General features: G+C 44.6%; 1 protein-coding gene across 1 annotated transcript in view; it reads right to left on the bottom strand.

Annotated features, from left to right (window-relative positions):
- EXOC2 (exocyst complex component 2) overlaps positions 1 to 22,519 on the bottom strand; it is a 1,591,413-nt gene that overhangs the window by 24,588 nt on the left and 1,544,306 nt on the right. Inside the window, exon 25 of the mRNA XM_069613520.1 lies at positions 6,933 to 7,055. Within this exon, the coding sequence (XP_069469621.1) occupies positions 6,933 to 7,055 (123 nt within the window). The remainder of the gene's footprint in view (positions 1 to 6,932; positions 7,056 to 22,519) is intronic.

Here is a 22,519-nt window from a genome sequence, read left to right on the forward strand (position 1 = left end):
AGAGTGTGCTCTCGTGCTCCACCTTTAATCTGTGTGGGGCAGTGTACTGGAAGTTAAGTGTGTGTGTGATGGTCAGTAATTGCCTGACCTCGCCTGACCATTGTATTGGGACACGTCAGGTATACTGCTCAGATGTTAGTCTGTTTTCCTTCATAGCGGGCCGTCTGTGAGAAAGTGTTCATGTTGTAAAGGGGGGGAGAGTGGAAGAGTTCCTAAATACCCTGCATGTTAGAATGGGGTAAAGGTGTTACAAGGAAGGGGATACTGCGTCTCACCATCTGGTGTCCCACTCCCACTCCTCAAAGCCCCCTCACCCAGGTGACAATCCTGCACTGGTCCACATCAAGGAACTGGATCCAAAAGCGGTGGCTGTGTCCTGGCTACCTGGATGACAGATTCACAGAGACTGGTGGGTGAGACACCTTCTGGTTTCTCACAATCCACAGATCTTCCTGGCGAGGAAATTCCCTGGAGGAGAACAACTCACATATCCTGTGCATACTGGAAGCAAAGAGATCTACTTGAGGAGTTCCCCAAAAGGAGAAGATCTCCTCTAGAACTTTCTAGTAGAGCTACCCCTTGTGGGATGCCGAGCTCTGCCTGCTCAAGGTATCTGCTTTGACATTGTCTTTTCAGGCCAGATGGACAGCCATCAGAGAGACACCGTTCTTCGGATCCCAAAACTAGTCACATTGCTTTTCCGCATAGCGGCAAGGACCCTACACTGCCTTGTTGAGGTAGTGAATGGATCCAGTGTTGTCCGTGAGACATTTATAATGCGCTCCATACAAACCAAATGGAATCTAGGCACAGATGACATACAATGCAACAATTTAAATTATCAAACCAGTTTGAAACAGATATCTAGAGGGTCCTATACTTATTTAAACAAAAATGTTTTTACTGTTTTGCAGAACTTAGAAAAGGACTCCAGCTTCCTAATCTCCAATGGGAGACGGTTGCATTCTTTGGGGGCCAAAAACTGAAAATCTCCTGTCACTTCTGAAGACACAGGACGACGAGAGAACCGTCAGGAGTAACTTATCCTGTGATCAGAGGGCCTGTGTTGGCTGATAAAAGCTTACTTTTCAGCCAGGTATGAGGGAGCAAAGTTATAAATACTTTTGTATATCAGGCAAATGATCTTCAACCTGATCCTGTCCTCCACCGCTAGCCATTGGAGATATCGCCGTAACCCCGAGATGGATGTGGATTTTCTAAACCCAAACACTGTTTGGACTCCGATGTTTTGCGCACTTTGAAGTCTTTGGACTGGTTTAGCTGGCACCCCCGCTAAAAGACTTTTACAATAATCCAACTGTGAGTTTACTAAAGCTCCCACCACCACAGCATAATCCTTCATGGGGACAAAAGGAAGAGCTTGCCTGAGTAATTGCAGAAAATAAAAAATGGCCTTCACTTTAGCTGCGATTTGGCCTTCACAGCCCATATCATTCTGCCATATGCAGCCACGGTTTTTTAATCTGGGTATGAATTTTAATTCGGTACCCAGCAAGGCTGGAGGCAGGAGAAATCTATCCTTTTGAAGGATATGTTTAGGTCCGAACAGAGCAATCACTGTCTTGCTGGAATTTAGCAAAAGAGAGTTGGCCGACATCCAATCAGGAGAGTCTTGTGTTTCACAGAGGGGAGGAGGGCTACCAGGCTAAGCCTGATCGCCCTGCGCTGCAGCAAATTGATGTGTTCCTGAGACTCTGAGGGAGTCCACAGTCTGCGCACTTTAACTTCAGACAAGTGAGTGCCCCATCCTCTCAGAGATGGTCTGTGACCACTGTCACCTGGGGCCAGGGTTGATGAAACAACACGCCTCTCAGCAAGTTTTCTCTTACGGCCCACAACGCAAGATCCCGAGCCACCTGGTCTGAGATCTGAAGAAGGTCTGACACGTATCCCTGAAATTGCACCCATTGGCAATGGAGGAGCCACTGACGCGATCATATGCACAGCCTTGCCTCCGGAGCCAGTTGGATGCAGGAAGACATGAGGCCGAGTAGGCGCCGAAAGGCTTAGGCCAGGACTTGGTCCTGGGATTGGAGGACATTGCAATCCGAAAGATGTTCACCACTCGGTCCTCAGGTGGGAAAGCCCTATCACGGCATGTGTCCAAGACTGCTCTGATAAATCAGAGAACCTGGGATGGTGAAACCTGAGACTGTTTGAAGTTCAGGGAAAAGCTCAAGCTGTGCAACAGACAGCATGTACGGAGCAGGTACTCTGATACCAGGTAGAGGGAGCGAGCTCGGACGAGCCAGTCGTCCAAGTAGGGAAAGGCATGGATGCTCTTCCTCCTGAGGTGAACCGCCACCACTACCATCAGCTTGGTGAAAACTCTGGGAGCCAAACAAAGATCAAACGGCAGGACGATGAACTGATAGAGAGGCTGGTCCACCATGAGCTCCCATACTTCCTGTGCTTTCAATGAATAGGCACATGGAAGTATGCATCCTAAAGGTCCAGTGATACCAACCACTCCTGCAGATTGAGGGCTTGCAGGATCTGGCAAGAGTAACCTTCTTGATTTTGTCCTTACGTGGGAACAAATTCAGCAGCCGCAGATCTAGTATCAGATGCAACCCTCTCCACCCTCTTCCTTCAGCACCAGAAAATAGGTGCAATACCACCCCTTGGCTCATTTAGAGCACAGTACCAGTTCTATCGCGCTCTCTGAGATAAGCTGACAGACCTCTTCCAAGAGAATTAAATGCAGAGCAAAGGAGTTGGTGTGAGGGACATGGTCTGTGGACATTGCACGAAAGAGAGACAGCGGACGTGGTCTTGGACCATTCCGAGCTGAATAGGAAAAGCCTGTACGCACCCAGGGCATTTGTGGTAGATCTCCTTAGAGGTTTTGCCCCTTGTGGTGCTGAGGGGACAGTGGGCGCAGTCTTCCACCTCTGGAGGCACCTCTACACATTCCCCTCTTCCTAGGGTTACCTGGCTTCGACCTCGAGGGATATAGGAGGCTGAGGGATGAAAACCCCAACCCCTTGCAGAAGGCGCAGCAGGCTATAGAATGGCCAGATCCAAGGACTTTGCCGTAACCGTTTATGGATGGAATTTCTGGAGGGAGTCTTCTGCCTTAGCCCCAAACAGGTTATATTCATCAAAAAGCATGTCAAAAGTTTAGCCTGGACATCATGCACAATGCCAGACGTCCTTATGCAGGAGATATGCCTGACCATCGTACTGATGGTCATGGATCTGCTTACACAATCAGCCATGTCTAGTCCAGACTGCAAAATCTGACAAGAAGCTACCATGTCGTCCTGGACCATAGACAGGAAGCCTTCCCTCATCTCCTCCTCAGGAATGAGATCAGCTGCATCAGCCCCTGCGGACCATAGACCGGAAGAGAACTTTGCCAGGGTACAAGAGGCATTAACTGTATGAAGGGCGAGGCTGCCCGATGCAAAAGCGTGCTTTCCCCAGGCGTCCAGCCTCTTACTCTTCCTGTCAGGGGAAGAGGAGGAAAGGTGTGTGGCTTCATGTTTGCAGTTGTGGCCTGTACCACTATGCTCTCGGGGGAGACATAAGTGGAAAAAAGGTAAAATCAGAGGGAGCGGGACCGTGTTTCCAAGCCAGCACCTTGTCAACAGCCGGGCAGATGTGGGGATTTTCCACACATCTAGTACGGCACCTCTACTGCTACTTTGAAAGGTAGCAAGGTTTCCCCTTTTGGGGCCTTCATCCAGGATGCCCGTTAATTCAAAATGAATATTGGGCATGGATGGAGAAGATAGCCCCAGGGTATACCGCCCCTTAGCCATCAGTCTCTAAAAAGATGTCGGTGACCTACCAGGGGTGGGAGTTGGAAGAATGTCCAGCTCTGGGGATGGTTGCAGAAAACTAGCCTCCTGAAGATCAGAGGTCAGCCTCTGGACATTCACACCTTCGATGTGGAGCTCCTCCGGGAAGTCTCTCTCATCTCTGGAAACCAAAGATTCCAATCCAAAAGGCACCTGTTCCCCCTTTTCATCGTAGATGTCATACAACTTAGACATAAGGATTTTGAAAGGAGACAAGCATTCTCCAGAGGGTTCCGATGCCCACAGCAGGAATCAGCGTTGAGGACAAAGTCGGCACCGACACAGAGACCTCAATGCCGAAGGCTGAATCCTACGGAGCCGAGGGACTTCGCCCCTCTTCAGATCTAGATCCGAGCCAAAAGGTGTGCCCAGCAGGCACCCTATAAGTCCCAGAAGACGTGGTGGGTCCCGTCAGTGCTGAGTCCGTCATCGCCAAGGCCATCTGTGCTGAGGCGAAGATGTCAAGCATCTTGCGGCGAAACTGTTCCCATTCCTCCAAGGTGAAGGATTGGGTCATAAAAGGTACCTGAGCCACCTTCTCTGGAGATTCTTTGTAGTGATGACTTAGAAGAGGAAGAAAAATGCATATTTTGCAATGCTTCTTCTCCTTTTTTCTTATTTATGTATTTATTTATTTATTGAGCTTTTGACAGGCGCCTACAGTATATAGTGTTTCAAGGCTCCACAAGGCAAAGTGGGGAGGAAACGGGGGAGTAAAAAACAATGGGGAAAAAACAATAGCAGTAAATATACAACCATTGTCCTACTAGGCCTTGTGACATTCATACGTGAAAGTGCAGTGAGGAGAAGTGCAAGGATAGGGAAAGGCGCCAACCTCTCCTCCAATCGACGTTCTGCGCTGCGCAACCTCGAATGGGACCATGCAACTTCACCCTTAGCCTTGTGAATGCCGTAGCATGACGATTTATGTCACCAGTTTACGGAAGCAGCCTTCTGGTGCATGGATAGGTGCCTCCCACAATCCTGGTTGTTGTGGTCTTTGCCCAAGCAGCAGAGACAAAATACGGTGGGCATCTGACACCGACATCTACTGGCCGCAATCCACGTGTGGGTGGAAACCCAAGGCCTTCATAGGGTTGGACATGATGTTGAAAAAATTCGAAAAAAGGCTTGATGAACATGTTCCTGAAGCGAACAGAGTGTGCAGAAAAAGGAACTGAGGTCACGGGGTGGATGGGCTACCTCAATACAGACTGGCCGAGAAGCCATGTCCTGCGTGCAATGCATTAAGAGGCTCTGGACATAGCGGACGGAGAGCCTAGCTGCACTCCATGGTGGCGGAAAGGTTTCTGAAGAACAGCTGCGCTGTGGATAGGGTATCGTACATAAATAATCATCGGAGGAAGGAATCCATTAGAAACGGCCCACACTCATGTTGCCAACTGTTCACCATTCTAAAATTAAATTAATCCTAATCCTTCTTGACTTGTCTTTAACATTGTCGATCACTCCTCTCAACTCTCACCCACCTTGAACGCCTAGGTTTGGATTGCATGACACCTGCCTGGTCCCTCCTTTCCCATATTGTGAAATGGGATGAAATCATCCTGAGACTCCTCTGCCGGTCGCAGTATCCCATGGGTCAGTCCTTGGTTCCCTCCTGTTCAGTCTCTACACCTCCTCAAAGGGCAAACTCATCATAACCTTTATAGGGGTCTCCTACCATTTCTTTGCCGATGACACTCAGATCTTTGTCTCATTCCCCTCCTTCATCCTGGAACTTTCAACTAAAATCTCTGACTCTTGATCCAACATACAGCACTGTATGCCACGTTACTCTACTCTCACATGTTGCAAAGTTATATATCTAACAGCTGCTCTGGGACCTCCCTTTCTTCTCTACCCACCGACACCCCCACCACATGCTCTGAGGCTAGTAATGTGGAAGTTCTCTTCAACATTTATCTCAAACTAGAGCAGATAACTTCTTGAATATTTTCAAGATCTGACCATACTTCAGTTTCCCCTCTGCCAAAACACTTATATCCACCCTTGTCTTCAGCCGGCTGGACTACTGCTCCAGGTTGCTGATGGGTCTCCACTTCTACTCCTTTGCCCCATTTGGCAAGGTCATCACCTCTGCTGTCTGCACCCTCTTCCTTCTTGCCCACTCATCTCACACCTCCGACCACTGACTTCAAGTTGGGTGGCTAGTTGGAACCGTTCCCACTTTACATTTCTCCAAATGGTCTTTAAAGTCATTCGTGGACTTGCACCACCCCACCTCTCTGCTTTCATCTCTCACCACACCCCCCTTCTCGGACTCTGCGTTCAGCAGCCATAATCAAACTCTATGTCCCTCGACCACCTTGTCCTACCTCATGCTTTCACTCCTCCGTTCTTGCCCCACACCACTGGACTCCCTACCAATGGACATCAAAGACATCTCCTTGTTGGGTGCCTTCAAAATGGCCCTAAAATGGCACCTCCCCACTCTGAAGGTCATGCTCCCGTCCTCTAATACTTTCCTCCCTTCCTCTCCATCTTACCAACTCGCCATGCTCAACCATCTGTGAATATATGTAAAAAATAGTGTTAATATTGATTATACTATTGTAGATTTGATGATGTCATGGTACTGTGCTGTCCTCTCGTTACTGTCCCTTTTCTGTACCACCACCCACTACCACTGGTTACTATGTTCACTTGTACTTTGTCCAGCATAGTAAGGCACAGTAAGGCATCTCCTGAGAAGTGTTCCAATAGGTACTATGTAATGTTTTTGTTCAAACTCTAAGAAATTCAATAAATACAAACAAAAAATTATTTTCTTTTTTAAAATAGCTTCCTTTTTTCTCAAAATGTCCTTCCTGCTTGGAACATGTCTCACTCAGATTAAAACCAATAATCTGTTTCTTCAGTGAGCAAATGGCAATGTAAAATGTGTGCTGACCACGGTTTGGCTGGTAGTGAGAGAGCACACAAGCACAATAGATCACCATATGATGCACCAGGTACAGCTAGTATATGCAAAATGAGCTCACTTTAGTGTCTGTTTATATACATCCTAAAGGGACTGAAAAGGTTAACATAACATGTCTTCAAAATGTTATTTTCTCAAAACAGTGACATACAGCTACCTACCTGCAATGCTCCATTTCTGCTAAATGATGAAACACACTGCATTAGACGGCTTATCTCTTCGGCAACAGCTTCTACGATTCTTGAGAGAACCCGAGGAACCAGTTCCTTGGAAATAGTAAATACCTGTAATCGCCACAAAATTGATTGCGTATTAAAACTTAAAAAGGGAATTATTCACTCATCAGATAGAAAGGACCTCTTTTCGAGGTAATAACAATGAGGTAAGTCACCACTTTAAAAAGGTTGATAAGGAAAGGGTAGCTCGATATGCTCTACAGGGATTGTGTACAAATGTGATGGCTCTCAACTGCGACAGGATCATTTGACAAAAGACAACATTTACCCCAACAAACCCCACAACATTGTTTTAAGTCATGTGAAGATGCCAATGGAGTTTATGGGAAATATATTCGTAGCGGAATGAAATATTGATTTTCAGGTTATATTTATGATGAAAATAATCATTTTGTGTCAGTAATAGCATTTCCTTTCCTTTTCGTACAAATAACCACTCCAAAATCAATGCCTCTTGGCACAAGAACCTACATCTAATTTAAATGCATTAGGACTCGCTTGCTAGCTACCGTGGTCATGGGTTTTACTAAGTCAAATAATGTTCAATTGTATGACATAAAACGACATTTTCAATAAATATCAAGTTTTTTAATTAATCCCATAAAAACATTGTCCTTGGTTTGTTTGTAGTAGACGTTGGCTTTCACCTATTAATGAAATTAAGATGAGCTGGGACTCAGTAAAGAATTTTCACTCAATGGAACCACTCACAAAAATAAATACACCAACTGTGCATTGCATGACTCGAAGCAGAATCAAGTGTGTATTTACAACCTAATTAGAAACTTTTCTTTAATGTAATTACGCCTCAGTAGAAAGTGGGGCATGCAAACTAACCAATAACCAGGTGCTATGGTAAACAAAACTTTACACCTGGGCATTAATAGTTCCCTGATTTCGTTTGGGAATGCATACACCTAACAGTGGACAGCAAGATTCCTCCATTATGTCAACAATAGGGTTGGTGGCTTTTAGTGACTTTTCTCCTGCCAATTTACTACTTACCAGACAGTTTCATTGTAATATTTTGAACTTTTTTTAGACAAGAAAAATCAATGGTTTCAAACTCTCCCTATGGCCAATTTCAAATAAAACCAAGAAAACAAATACAAAAACTACTTTCCACACTGTGGTACAATCAGTTACATTTTAATAACAGCTGCCACGAAGTACAACACATGCTGTCTTTTTATGATGACTATATAACAGCAGACGAAGGAATCAGGAAAAATAGGGCTCTTACATGTGGAGAAAATAAAAGTACTCTTAGTCCTAAATTGCCCCCTTCACAATGGTTTGACCACAGTGCCACACTGCAGCTGGCACCAGAGATATGTTCCAAAGCTACACACTGTGGTTCCCAACTCATATTTGGATTTTCCACAGCTGCTTGCTCAGCTCCTGATATGCTGCATGAAAGAATGTTTGCAAATATATTCCCTAGAAACATTTGCCCAGTAGGGGACAGATTATCCGGGAACAAACTTTGAGAATGCAGTGCAGTATATTGTGAATTGAAGGAGAGGAGTGCTTAACATCCCCACCTCTCCCTACTCATCCCACCTCCTCTGCAACCTTCCGCACCCCACTTGAAGACCTCTGGATGCGTCCCCCTATGTATAGTGCTCCACTTCTTCCCCGATAGGTTTGTACTTTATAAATTCCATTCACACAACTTTGAGCATCCTGGAGAGGAAAAAAGGACCAGTGGAGCAGCCATGGCTGCAACCTCCACCAAGGGCTCTGCCCCTCTCCCGAGCTGTGGTGGTGGGTGATGGTTCACTAGCCAAGGGCAATTTGAGCAGGATGATCAGAACTTGCAAATAAGAGGTAATATGTTCCACAGTAGGAAACGACTGTAACACTCATGGTTTGGAGTGTAAGAGAATATTGCCATCCCCAGTCATTTAGACAGTAGTGAAGAAGGAAACCACTGAGGTTGACCTCAGCAGAGACCTGAATTTAATGCTAATGCACGATGCATTAGTATGGTAAGTCAAAATTGTGCATAATAATGGTAGAAGTTCCCTAAATACATATTTTTTGTAAATGTTTATATACATAGACCTAAGAAGAGGATTACTTTTTCACAATTGTAACCCAAGTTATTAATGAATGTGAAGCTAATCTATGAATATCCTCTAGCAGGAAAAACATGAACACAAGCAAAACCCATAGGGTCCCATTGTGGCTAGAACACAACCCTACAAGTGCAGACGGCATAGATTGAACCCCGAGATGAGCAGAGATAACCGATTAATTTTGGAAAGAGGACTTCACAGTTACTCGTTTACTGTGCGACAGTGCCTTACAATCCTGGATAAGTAATATATGAAGGCTACATTGGTGACATTCTAGACTGCTACTTCTAGGTTTCATTGGAGTGCAAACCTGCACTTCTTTAGTGATAGAAGGTGCCCCAACAGATTAAGTCTCAGAGATTCCACTTGTTCCTCTGGCAAAAGGAAACAAAAAATGACAAGTCTCAGACATGGAGAGGAGAAAGGGGTCTAGTAGTAGAAGCGGCATCAGTCACAAACAGGATGTGACCAAGGACCTATAGGGAGACCGCTGCATTCTTGAAAGATGATGCGCTAGAGTACTGGCAGTGAAGACCAGACACTATCCAGCTGGAGGTTGGGTCCTACATGAAGAAGGGAAAGTTATTATTAGACTATTCTTTAAGCCAAAAGTGGATTTTATGAGGACGCAGTTCTAGAAGGCCTTCTTGTTAATAAATATTGGGGTATCTGGTCATTGCATCGAATGCAATAGCATCGAATGCCAAACCAGAGAAAAAAAGCTTAGAAAATAAAGCATCAAAGGCTTTTTTTTAAAGGTAAAGGGTTTAGTTTAATTAAAATGGGTTTTAAAGGTTAAAAAGGGTGTTGGGCAGGGACCACCCCATTAAAAAAAAAACATGAAAAAGAAACTGCATTCAATGCTTTTTTTCCCGATGCTTTATTTCCTCTGGTATGGCATTCGATACTATTGCATTCGATGCAATGACTATAAACCAATATAGGCGATGATTGGTTTCTGTCAATAGACGATGATGTGTTTGAAACTGAAAGATGATGGAGGATTTGACTGGCGTGAATTTGGGAGGTCATCGCAATGGGGTGGAGGTGGGCGAAGGGTGGATAAGGCAGGTCTTCCCGCTGTTTCCTCTGCTCTTGCTACCTAGCAATGGGTAGATTTGATTAGAGGCAGGCTTGTTCACAGTAGGCTACACTTGGGTTGAGCACAGTGGCATATTGTCACCATATGCAGACAATGTTATTCTGCGTTTCTAAAACACAGTGATAAGCCTGGCTGTTCTCATGGCGGATCTTCGTGATCTGGGCAGTTCAGAACTGACTCCACTGAGAAAAGTTGGAGTTTACCTTCTCAAAAGATGTTGATGTGATATGACTTGCCCATGTGAGATCCAAGTGGGTTTGAGATACCATGAAGTTTCTTAGCATAAATGTATATAAAAGAGTGAGAAAAAAACGAAACAACTATAAGGCATGCATATATGTTCTCAAGATCAGAGCCACGAGGGGAATGCAGTTTTCTACTTCAATCTACGCTGTCACCAATTAGAATGGAAATGGCAGAGCTTTCAAACGACTGAGTAAGTTCTCTAATGGTCAGGCTCACACTGGGTCATACTCTAGAGGCTGTTTGGAGACTAAAGGGATCTGGAATTCCCGATCTGGAATTGCATTTCTCAGTGAGCAGGCCAGTTATGCTACTTTTCTTTCAACACTGATTCTCATGTGTGTAAGGAAGGCATGGTATCAAACAGAGAAGACAGACACATGATCACAGTTCAAGGGTATTTGTTGAACTTTAATGGGTAGGTTGAACGCCTATCTAACCCTAAATCTAAGGATGGGAGCAAGCTACGTCCATCAAATAATAATAATGCAGTCCTGGTGGAGTCTTTGTCAAAACCAAAAGGGCCTATACTAAAAAAAAAAAAGATTGCCAATCCTTACCTCTAAATAACAAATAGTGTGGGAAAATAGGGTATGCAAAAGAAAAGTGTTCAATAAACACTATATCACGATACCCAAGTAGTTAGCTTCCCTTCCCCACGTTTTCAGCACGGGACAAGGTGACACACTCGAGGTTTGCTCATACTCTGGCTTCTCCAGCATGAGGATGTAGTTCAGGATACAGATATGCTTGCCTTCTGCGCCAAAGTCTCTTTTCCATTAAAAGCCTCTTATTTGCAGAATGCCAAGAGTAACAAACAAATGCCAAAGTTCCTTTCTCATCAGGATGTTCACCTACACAAAGTCTTTGGGTGCTTTATTCAACACAGGGCTCCCTCAGTCGGGTTCGGACCCCTTTTCCACCTCTTTACAATGGGCCTCCCTCAGTCTGGCTCGGACTGCCCTTTTTATGATAGTTCTCAATGGGTCTCCCTCGACCAGGCTCGGACCCCCTTTTTATACAATCTTGCCGTTGGTCTCCCTCGGTCGGGTTCAGACCTCGTTTTGTCAATTCATAGTGGGTTTCCCTCGATCGGGCTCGGACCATACACTCATCTTTCTCTTCTCCTTCCAACTGAATCAAAGAGTTTCGACAATGCGATGGATTCTACATAGAGCCCCGCAGGACCACTTTGATTCTCTTACAGAGTTCCCATATTGGCTTTCGTTTCCTTCCTGCCACTTTTCCGTGGCTCTTTCAAAACATAGGGCCTCATTACGAGTCAGGCGTTAAGGGGTTAACGGCGCCGTAAACGGCGCCGACCCTTAACGCCTGATTACAAGGTCCCTTAGCGCCATGGTGATATTAACGCCTGCAATCCATGGCGCTAAGGGACCATGGTGCGAATTACGCCACCGTAAATTACGGTGGCGTAATTAGCGCCTTTTCCCCACTCCCAATATGCCCTATGGGGCAAAAATGGGAACGGGGAAGGGTAAAATGGGAAATGGGGATTTACCGCCCCACTCACCTTGGAATGGGGCGGTAAATCCGCCATCCACCATGGTGTAAACATAGTTTACACCATGGTGGTAAGGGTACGACCCAGGTGGTAACTTGCCGCCTGGGTCGTAATGAGGCCCATAGACCTTCTATTGAGCACACCCGCGGTGCCGGACCACTCTGTTATCTTATATCTTGTTTTCCATAGTTCACCTTAGAGTTCAAACAACCATCGACAATTGATCTTCACTCAATTGATCTTTTACTCGTGTCTTTCATCACACACACCAATGTACACTTCTCTGAATAGATTGTTGCTGCTTGCAACCTTGGCTTTAACACAGACCAGTCTCCCCAACTCACCAGCTGTATTGATTTCTGGCCGTAGCTTTGATCCTGGGACCAAGGACGGTACCACAGTGGCTGCTGCACCTCCCCAAATCGGCCAGTCATGCACGAGGGTCCCAGGTATATCCGACACACAATGCAGGGATTCACCAGCTCAGTTTCCTGGCCTTATGCTTTGAGTTTTGAAGGTTTCTGGAGAATAATGCTTTCTCGCCGAAAAGGTCAAGGGCAGCCCCCTCCTCGATTTTCCTCCAAGGTCTGCCAGATCTCTCCCCTCGCTTAGCAGCTCCCTGGAAGGTGCTGCTCCATCGTGTGTTTCGCCTTGTTCAGAGTGTGCTCTCGTGCTCCACCTTTTATCCGTGTGGGGAAACTCAATGGGAGTCAGGTGTGTGTTGTCAAAGGCAATTGCTTGACTCTGCCTGACCACAGTAGTGGGACATGTTAGATGCATTGCTCGGGTGCGAGTCTGATTTCTCCCAGAGCGTACTGGCTGTGTTAAAGTGTTCGTGCAGGGAAGGGGGTGGAGCTAAAGTCCCTAGGTATCCTACCTGGTAGGATGGGGTACAGGGATTACCGGGGGAGGGGGGCATATCGTGTCTCACCCTTGGGCATCCCCTTTTCACTCCCCAAGGATCCCCTACTCAGGTGATCGTCCCGAACACATATCCACCCCCAGGGTCTGGATCCAAAGGCGATGTCTGTGCCCTGGCCACCAGACCCGAGGATCCAAGGGAAGAGACTGTGAGGAGGTCCTCAGGTTTCTCACATGTGCAGGTGGAGAGGAGTGTTCCCACTCACCTCATAACTCTTTGCTTTACGCATCCAGGAGGTATGAAATATGCACCTTTTATAGCCTAAAATGCACACTGGTGGCTTATTCTAGAGATGTTGGGTGCTCGACTATCGCATCACTGCATTCCTGTAAACTTAGCATATGGGGCTACGTGAGCTAGAACCCTAACACTAAATAAATTAATTAGATTAGCATGACCTGCTCTCCAACCTGGATTCCACCACCCCCTGTGTCCTCATCTTACTTGAGCTCCCTTCTGCCTTTGACACGGTCAACCACTCCATCCTGCTCAACCGTATCCATGATAACCTTGGTATCACCGGTCAGGCCATGCGTGGCCGACTTATTTCCTCTCTGATCGACCTTCCCAGGTCCAACTTGGGTCCTTCCTTTCCTCTATCTCCATCTCCACCTGTGGTGTTCCCCAGGAGTCTAACCTCTCTCCCTGGCTGTTCAACCAATACCTGGCACTTCTTTCTCGCCGCATTGCCACTCTATGGCCCAACTTTCAGTACTATGCGGATGACACTCAGCTCATTTTCAGGCTACTTTCTGCCACCTCTTCTCAGTCTCTCATCTCTGACTGTCTGTCGGCTATCCAGGAGTGGTGTGCCGCCAATGATCTCTGCCTTAATGCAAGACTGAGATTCTCCACATCGGCACACCCGCTCCATCCTTTCCTGTCACTCTCTGGCCAGTCTCTCTTGGCCCTCTTTCTGCACCCACCTCATCTTCGACTCCACACTCTCCTTCTTTCCTCACATCTTTGACGTCTCTAAGAATTCACACTACCAGCTGCACCTCCTCAGAGGTATTATTCCTTTCCTTTCCTTCCCCCAGAAGCTCACTGTCTCCAGAGCTCTGGTTCTCTCTAGGCTGGACTGTTGCAACAGCCTCTTTTTAAATCTGCCTGCCTCTAATCTCTGCCCTCTGCAACTAATCCATAACAGGACTGCAAGGCTTGCCCTTGGCCTCAAGCCCAGGGATCGTATCTCTCCAGGACTGAAATCTCGGCACTGGCTCCCAGTGGCTGGGAGGATAAAGATCAAAACCCTCTGTATTGTCCACAAGGCCTTCTGGGGCCTCAATACCTTCAACTCTCTCTTCCTAAATATCTTCCTTCTCGAGCTCTTCGCTTATCTGCCTGCAACTCGCTCAGGGTCAGTCGCTTCTCCAAGCAACAAGTTGGTGGTAGATCTCTTTCTTCGGCTGGTGCCTCCCTCTGGAACAGCCTCCCTGCCTCCCTGAAACTTGAAGAAAACCATCTCCAGTTCTGGAAGCACCTCAAAACCTTCCACTTTTCTTCTGCTTTCTCTCCTCCTCTCCCCTGTTGAATTGTTGTCTGAAACTGTACTGGTTACCTGTCCATCCTCTGATCTCGGGCCCAGGTCGCCTCCCCCGCCAGTTGCACAACTGCAAAGCCTCCCTGGCAACCCCCGCACTTGGGGACTGTTTCTGTACCCCTACAGTCCCCCACCAGTACTTGACACCCGATGTCTGCACTTACCCTTGCACTTGCTACCAGCTGGCAGTACTTCTCTTACTGTTTTTTATTTATTCTATTATCCCATGTACTGCACTGTCCCCACCCCTCTCCATTTCCGCAATTTTCCTCTTCCCCTACACTTGCGCGATCTGAATGACACTTGGCCTGGTAGGATCGCTGTCTCTGTATTCCATCCGTTCCCCCTCCCTTGTCACTTCGGGCCTTGAAACACTTCTGTATTGGCACGTTATAAATGCCATATCACATCATATCATGGTGATATCATTCGTATGTGCGACAGGAAATATGTTACCAGAGGGCGGTTTTGGAACAAAACAAAAAAGATGGGTAGATAAAGCCTGTGCATGTCTGTCAATATTGCAGAATACAGAAAGGTCCATGAAGCTACACTATTGCCTATAAGCAGGAGCAATGCACCAGGTGAGTCGGGGACAAAGACGGAATGGGACACAGCTTGCAAAATTACAGACAGCCTGTGTTGAAGGTACTGAAAGGATATCCCTAACTCCCTCTTCAAGCAAATTCAGTTTTCCAAGCATTGCAGAGTATTCCTTAAACCTGTCAGGGTCCACTGGTTCAATTAAGAGACTAAAGGACTCATTACGAGTATGGTGGTGTGGAAAAAAAGTGTTGGTAACTGAATTACTTTTCCTGCTCCGCCATACTACGAGTTTGGCCCTGGAGTGGGGGATTTACCCTCAGAAGATGCTGCAGGTAAATTCTTCACCTTCCGTCCAACAATCAGCACAATTGCCATAATTACTGCTGCGGTAATTCAGCCGAAATCCCAATGGAGCCCTATGGTCCCCAAATGAATGGGGACTAACACCGCCACCACCACCACCACTTGCAATCCGGCGGTAATTCTGCCAGACCAATTGGGGGTAACAGTAATTGGGTTGGGCGCTATTCCATTGGATTTACCTACTGTCCAACTCGTAATGAGTCCCATGTCTCAGGTAGCTACCCAGTAGTGGGCCTGTAGTATATGTTATGCCAATGAAAAGGTTCTGCAGCAAAACTGATCTTGAGTGATGTCACAAATGAAAGACAGTGCTCAAAATAAGTTTTGATTATCTACAAAAACTGCCATTTGTTATAGTGGCCTGTTACCGGTGTGACCGGGATATTACAGCTATCGGCAACAGCGGTGTGTTCCCATTGCATGGTGTATAATACGATACCCTGGAATGGGAACTACTAAATCACTGGCACTGCTGTTAACGGTGTCATTGATTTATCTGTCAGTAGGGGCCTGAACTCCTAGCAGGTCAGGCCTGCTGGTAGTTCACTGCCCGTACTGGCAGACTCGGAGTATGTCGGTCTGGGAAAAATGACAGAGCCAGTTGTACTGGCCGTTTTCCCAGCATTTTTCCAGGACTGGCATACTCATAAACGACCCCAGTGACCTGCATACACATGACATTGACCTGTGCATAAGGCTTGCCCTTTATCTTCAACAAGGTTTATTTCAACTCAAAAGTGTGGTCATGTATGTCGCTTTGGTTTGTGAATGCAGTCCTCATTTTAGTACTGCACTACATATAAAAAAAACATTCTTTGCAACACGACAGTTAGAAAAAGGAAACACACATCCGGAATGAGTGCATGCTTGCATTTTACTTTTAAAGGATCTGTATGTTTTTAAAAACATTATCAGATATACAAGCTTAAATTATGGTATCAAATATAAAATTATAAGCATTACGATTTAAGACTTTTATTCAAACCTGTTATTCCGGTATATTAATTTGAATTATGATCGAGCACAAAATGTCCGCTGTGCAAATTAGTTACCGTTTTCTGAGAGAACACATTTAAAATGTAAGATTGCCTTGAACTTGGTTATTCTAAAGCTGGAAATGCAGAAATGTCAGGAGCCTTTTGGAAGACAGGAGGACTACTCTTCATTCATGCCAGAAAGCCATCCAGTCTGACATTCAGATAGACATACCAAAAAGCTTGGAATAACCTGCTAGATTTACTGGTGCAATTTCATTAGGTTTACAATGGCATGTGGTACAGTTCGATTCTCACAGATAGCCAAAAAAGGGCACATTATTAGGACGAGAATATAAAAAAGCGACTTCAGGCTGCACAGAGGGGCAAGGCTGGAAATGATAAGCTGGAGTTTGTCATTTTTGGCATTGACCAGAACTGGACTACATGGGCGGCTCTTTGCCAAGTTGGAGCTGCAAAAGAGCTATTAATACTTTGTTGACTATTGGAAACCGACCAAAGCTGGAACGGAATACCTTATCTTTTTAAGATGGAACCGAAGTATGATTTTTTATGAGTTCCATTCAGCAGTACTGGGAAACGCATGCATTATTTTTGCACTGTTCTATCATGCTTTCAAATTAGCCCCATTAAGTTCCTGGGCACCGATTTCGATACCTTTGAGTAAATGATATTCATCATAGAGCAGTCGAGAGAACAGACCATTCTTGCATGGTATATCCTTCTTGAGGCCTGTCTAATTCATGCTCAATTTTAGAATCCACCATTGTGATTTTCTTTACAATTACTTTTAACTAGCCACACAGCCAGGTTCATAGTCACGGCTACGAGAAGGAGACCATCCTTTTTGCTTACTTTTATCAGCCACAGATAATGTTTACTGACTGTGCCATGTTTCAACTTAGCTTACACGTGTGATTGATGAAGGAAAACTAGCTCGATAACGTGCTTGCTAGAAAATAGCACTGATTTATATTTTATAATGTTGGGAACTTGTTTAAAAATATAACTTTGCTTTTAATGCGATTTACCACTAGACATGCTTGTGTGATTTATGTCTAATGTAATGCATGCATTTTAACACAGAACACTAATGAAATAATTGTGCCACCTTGTTTTATTACAAAACACTTGCTATATATATATATATATATATATATATATATATATATATATATATATATATATATATATATAGGTGTTCTTATGCAAAGAAGCTCTGTTGACTGCTCAGGGTTACATAAATACCCATGAGCGGAAGGAAGCAAGTTGCAGGGAAAATCTCAATGTACAACACTGAATGTCTTGAACAAAAACATCCTCAGATATATTACTGCAGCTTCAACCAGCAGGGGGCACCATGCGATCCCTCAACGTTGCTACTTATCGACACCGGACGGAATGTTGGTGTCCAAAAATAGCATGCAGAGTGCCCAGCGCCTTCCTTTTGCTCCATTTTCCCTGTGGTCGGTAGCGTTCTGAAATCATCAAGGAAGGGCCGGCTGGGATGGCGTGGAAAAATCAGTGGGCAACATCCATCAGAAAGAACATTACCAGAGGTAAGTAATTTATTCTTCGAAGGGATAGTTTCCTCCACAGATTCCTCATTTAAGATAGACTCCCATACCAGTATAATAGCTTTCGGGGGTGGGGAGAGCGATACCAGAGAGAAGGGACTAAATCAAGAAATTTTGCAAGACTGCACTGCTCAATCGGGTGTTCTGACCAGACAGAGATTATCAAGGAAATGCTCAGAAAAAAAGTATGCAACGACCATCAGGTTGCAGCCTGTCAAATTTCCAGCACTGGTAGTGGTTGCCAGCCATCTGGTGGAATAAGTCCTGAGGCACCCCCTTCCCTGCCGCAGAACAGCACTCCAAGATGCAAAGCTGTATCCATCTGGATAGTATCTATTTAGTGACTAACCTGCCCATTTTAGCTCTAGGGTAATCCTAGAAAAAGTTGATCTTCCAGCTTAAATTCTCTAGTCCTAGAAAAGTAAAACAAAGAAGCTATTTTGGGATCCAATCAGAGTAACCTTTCCTCCTCCTTGAAAAGACACGGAGGAGTGTATAAAACCAGATGTAGGTTTTCTTTGCCAAATGAAATTTAAATACTGCTGTATGGAGGCTTGCAGATGGGGGTGTGTAGCTCACTCACCCCCTTGTTGCAGATGTTATGGCTATCAAGAAAGTGGTCCAGTCCAAGCCACAACATTTCGGAAACAACGAACTACAAGAGGGAGAACACTGCACTCTGTCTTTAGTCCAAGTAACCAATGCAGAACAGGCAGGCTTCCTCTATCCCACACTTTAGGAAGCGTCTAAAGACCACAACTCTTCATAGAACATCCCACTGCCCCCCTTGGATTGCCCCTGACTCACTGCTCTCCCACCCACTACAGCTCCCCATCCGACCCCTGCAATCTACCTGAAACCACTTGGCGTGTACTGCGCTTTGTTGCTTCCTAGCTAGGCCTGCACTTTATGAATGCCATACATGCATATCACCAGTATGGAAAAGAGGAACTTGATGCAAGTGGTCAAATACAACCATCAAAACCACAGCGGCACGCATAGACCCTTTTGCACAAAGGGTCACTCAGTTTGACTTCCTGTCAGATGCCAGTGCCCGTTTCAAGACAGTGGAACTATTCAAAGACCACAGCTACGAGAACTGACCAGTATAAATTACCCTTAACCACCATGCTGCATTACAAAGTCCTGGTAAATTAACCACACTCGCTCACGAGAACTGGGTTCAAGTAAAACGTTTTTTTAAAAATCAATAGATGGCAAACTTGTAAAAGAGCCATACAGCTTTGTTTTAGGCAGACACGCCATTGTGACAAACAACTTCAATCTTTGAATTGGTAAATAAGCATAGTCTGAAGCAATGTTCCGTAAGGATCTACCAAACGTGGGTGGCAAAAAAAATAAGAACCAGTTGAAACATTTTAAATCATGTAAAACGACATTCACAAGCCCACAAAAAAGCAACAGAATCAACAGCCACAAATGGGCATCTATATTTGTTCACTTATGAATCAACTTCTGACTGCAGCTCCTACTTCCATTTCTTCATTTTGCCCTGCACATAGAAGTGGTGGTACAGGCAGGTGGTCAAAATGCCACTTTCAAAATGAAAAGGACTAAGTTCAAGTGCTATATCAGCCTGTCAGTCAACTCTCTATGTGGTTTAGGCTGCATTTGCATTGAGCCTAACTGGCTGCTGCCAGGAGAAAAAATATTATACACACAATTACAAAAAAATATAGAAGCGATCGTAATTCCTGTATGCTAGCGGGTGCCTACAGTGTATAAAGGGAAGGGACAAACACAAAGGAATGTTAATGCAAAGTGAAAGAATATGCCGGAGGGACAAAGCAGGGTTCTGGGGTGAATTCATTACAGATTTTTATAGAGTATTGAATTATCCAACCTTTTTAGGTTCCATTCTCTTCCATCACCATATTAAATGACATTAGTATTTTGAAATTCGTTTCAGTTTTTTGCTCTTCTGATGTCTGTGCCAGGGCTTATTCCTCACCCCACATTGAATACACTTATGCATATCTGTAACTCGTTTGTCCCGTTTCAATTAGATAATTTTTCTTCTTCACCCTCCTAGAATAGACTTGAGGAATTGTAGAGAAAGGGATGCATTTTTTTTTATCCAACCATCTTTATCGAGCTTAGAAGTATAGTAATTGTGAAAATCACAAACACTTCACACAGAAAAAAGAAACTGAGTACTTCATAAGTATTTGTGCATTATATTATTATTAGGGTATTTATCGAGCGCGCACCTAGCTCTGGGAAGCAACGGAGCGCTTTGGAATCGTAGGGGGAACAACACAGTGAGGGAAGCAGAGAAAAGAGCAGCATGGAGCCAACAGGAAAGGTCCAGGCAATTCAAGTAGCTAACGTTGCATTTGCATAAATTCGTTTGACTCTCATCTTACTTAGCTTATTAGTCTTTCCGTATTAATCGCTTAATAGTCAATTAAAAGTCAAACTATCCTAACACCCCTAACCTACCACATCAAATGTAAGCATTTTTGGCTGCAGTGGCCCATTTAGGGTTTCTACTGCCCTAGGCCCAATTAAGTGCATGTCCCCCCACACCCAACTTTACTCCACCTCTGGTAGACTCTGCACCTTCACCAGATTCCACCCCTTCAACAAACCCTGTCTGCGTTGTCCAAACTACGCCAATTAGTCCCCATTTTGCCCCCGCTTTTGGCTCCATAACATTAGAAGGACGTTTTTAAGGTTGCAGGGATTATAACGTTATTGCTTCCCCTCTATTAATTCAAGCCTGTCATCTTCTATGTTATGTTAGTTGAAAGAGTGTTTTCAGATTTCTGCTGTCCAAGATTTGGAGAAGGTAGTGTGTTCTACAGTTCAGTGCTGTAGAGGTAATTGTTACGGCTAATTGTCTACTTTCGGTTAGGTCCGAAAACTATCTTTTAGAGGTAGCGATAAGAACATAAGGTGTCTGCTACCTGGATACAAGTTAGAGAAGGTTGAAACAAGGAATGTTGGTTTCAGTGCTAATATCTGGTTTCTCTCACACATTGCCTGGTGTCACTCTATGAGAAGCACCTAGACTGGTCTGTAATATTAACGCAACATAACTAAATGTCTGCATCCAGTCTTGTCAAACGGTAAAGTTGATATATGAAATGTATGCAAGGGGTACAGGCACATCTAAAAATGTTGAATAAAAATAACGTAACCCCCTTCTCATGGTTACATCTCTGCCGTTGGCAGGGCGCAAAGTGAAAATAAGGTTAGTTACCTGCTGCAGCCGATGTACCTCCAATCCCTTAGGCTGGAACGCCATTAAAATATGGCAAAATCACAAGTGAGGTTTGGAAACTCTGCCTTTGCATAAACACCTCTGTAGATTAAAGACCGTTGGAGAAGGTTCTTGGAATCATTGGCTGTTCATTCTCACGGTGGATAAATGGATAAGGATGACCCTTAACATTCATGTGTGGGAAGCAACAGAATTCCTCTTATCTGCACAATGCAGGCACCTTTTATAGCAAATTAACTGGTACCTGCTGTTTACATCATTGCTGTTTGTGCAATTGCTCAAAATATCCAACACTCCAAGAGAAAAAGTGGGTCTTGCCAGCTTGCGTTTAGGGTAAGTTAAAATGTTTGTTAACTCGGTAGAGTTGGTTAAACTGTACAACACATAGGAACATTTTGAGATGTGTGGGTATAGATATAGCTGTCCTACTGTTTGATAATAAAAGTTCTACCTTGTATTCAAAATATAATTCATGTAAAGATTACTTATAAACATCACAGTTATGCATTGGGTGACATACTTTGCAGTTGGTACTCCTGGTAGTACTGAGCGTGAAGCATAACGTCATCAAAGACACATGATAGACCCAGCAAGGATGCCATATGCCTGTTTAGCAGAGCAGCTTCTGTAAAGATGGCTGAATGGATACCTTTACGGGACACCTTTACAGCTGTGAAATGGTGTGAACCTTCTTCTATGGCTTTGGGCATCCTTTCATAGGCATCTTGATGCACTTGCGGATTCAGATGTACTCTTTGCCATTTTAACTTCTCTAGGATGGATTTCGTGCTTGCACCTTTTGGGCGGCCATAGACCTCTGAAATGCGCGGCCGGGGAGGGAAATTAGTACTTGCTTCTGAACATCATTTTAGTGCCACTTTTGGGAACTCTGTGCTTGATTTAAGCATAGGCATGCTTTTAATATTGTAAAATGATGCAAAATTTTTAATTTTACTTTTCTGAAGGGAAAACCCTCATTTTTGCAACTGTTTAAAAAATGCATGCTGTGTATTTGAATATAAAAGTGACTCCTTAACACAGTGAATGTGTCTATTGATTAGAAAGAACTCCGAAAATAATGTCAGGTGGCACCAATAAAACCAATGAGATGTTGACTATTTTGCATATTAAAGAGCATTTTGGGAAGATAAGGATGACTAAAGAGCTTTATATCCGTCATATATGTCTGACAGTTGTATAACTGAATCATTAATTACCTAAAGCATGCTGCGTTTTGTTAAGCATTTCCTTTTTTTTTTAAAAAACAAAAGTACCCCTAACATTAAAGCTTTTGTAAATCAAAAACTTTAGCTGTCAGAGTGGCATCACTCTCAACAGCTCATAATTAGTTGATCAGCCAGACTCAGAGAA

Source organism: Ambystoma mexicanum, chromosome 5p, assembly GCF_040938575.1.
Source record: "Ambystoma mexicanum isolate Mex_15411 chromosome 5p, UKY_AmexF1_1, whole genome shotgun sequence".
Lineage (NCBI taxonomy): Eukaryota > Metazoa > Chordata > Amphibia > Caudata > Ambystomatidae > Ambystoma > Ambystoma mexicanum.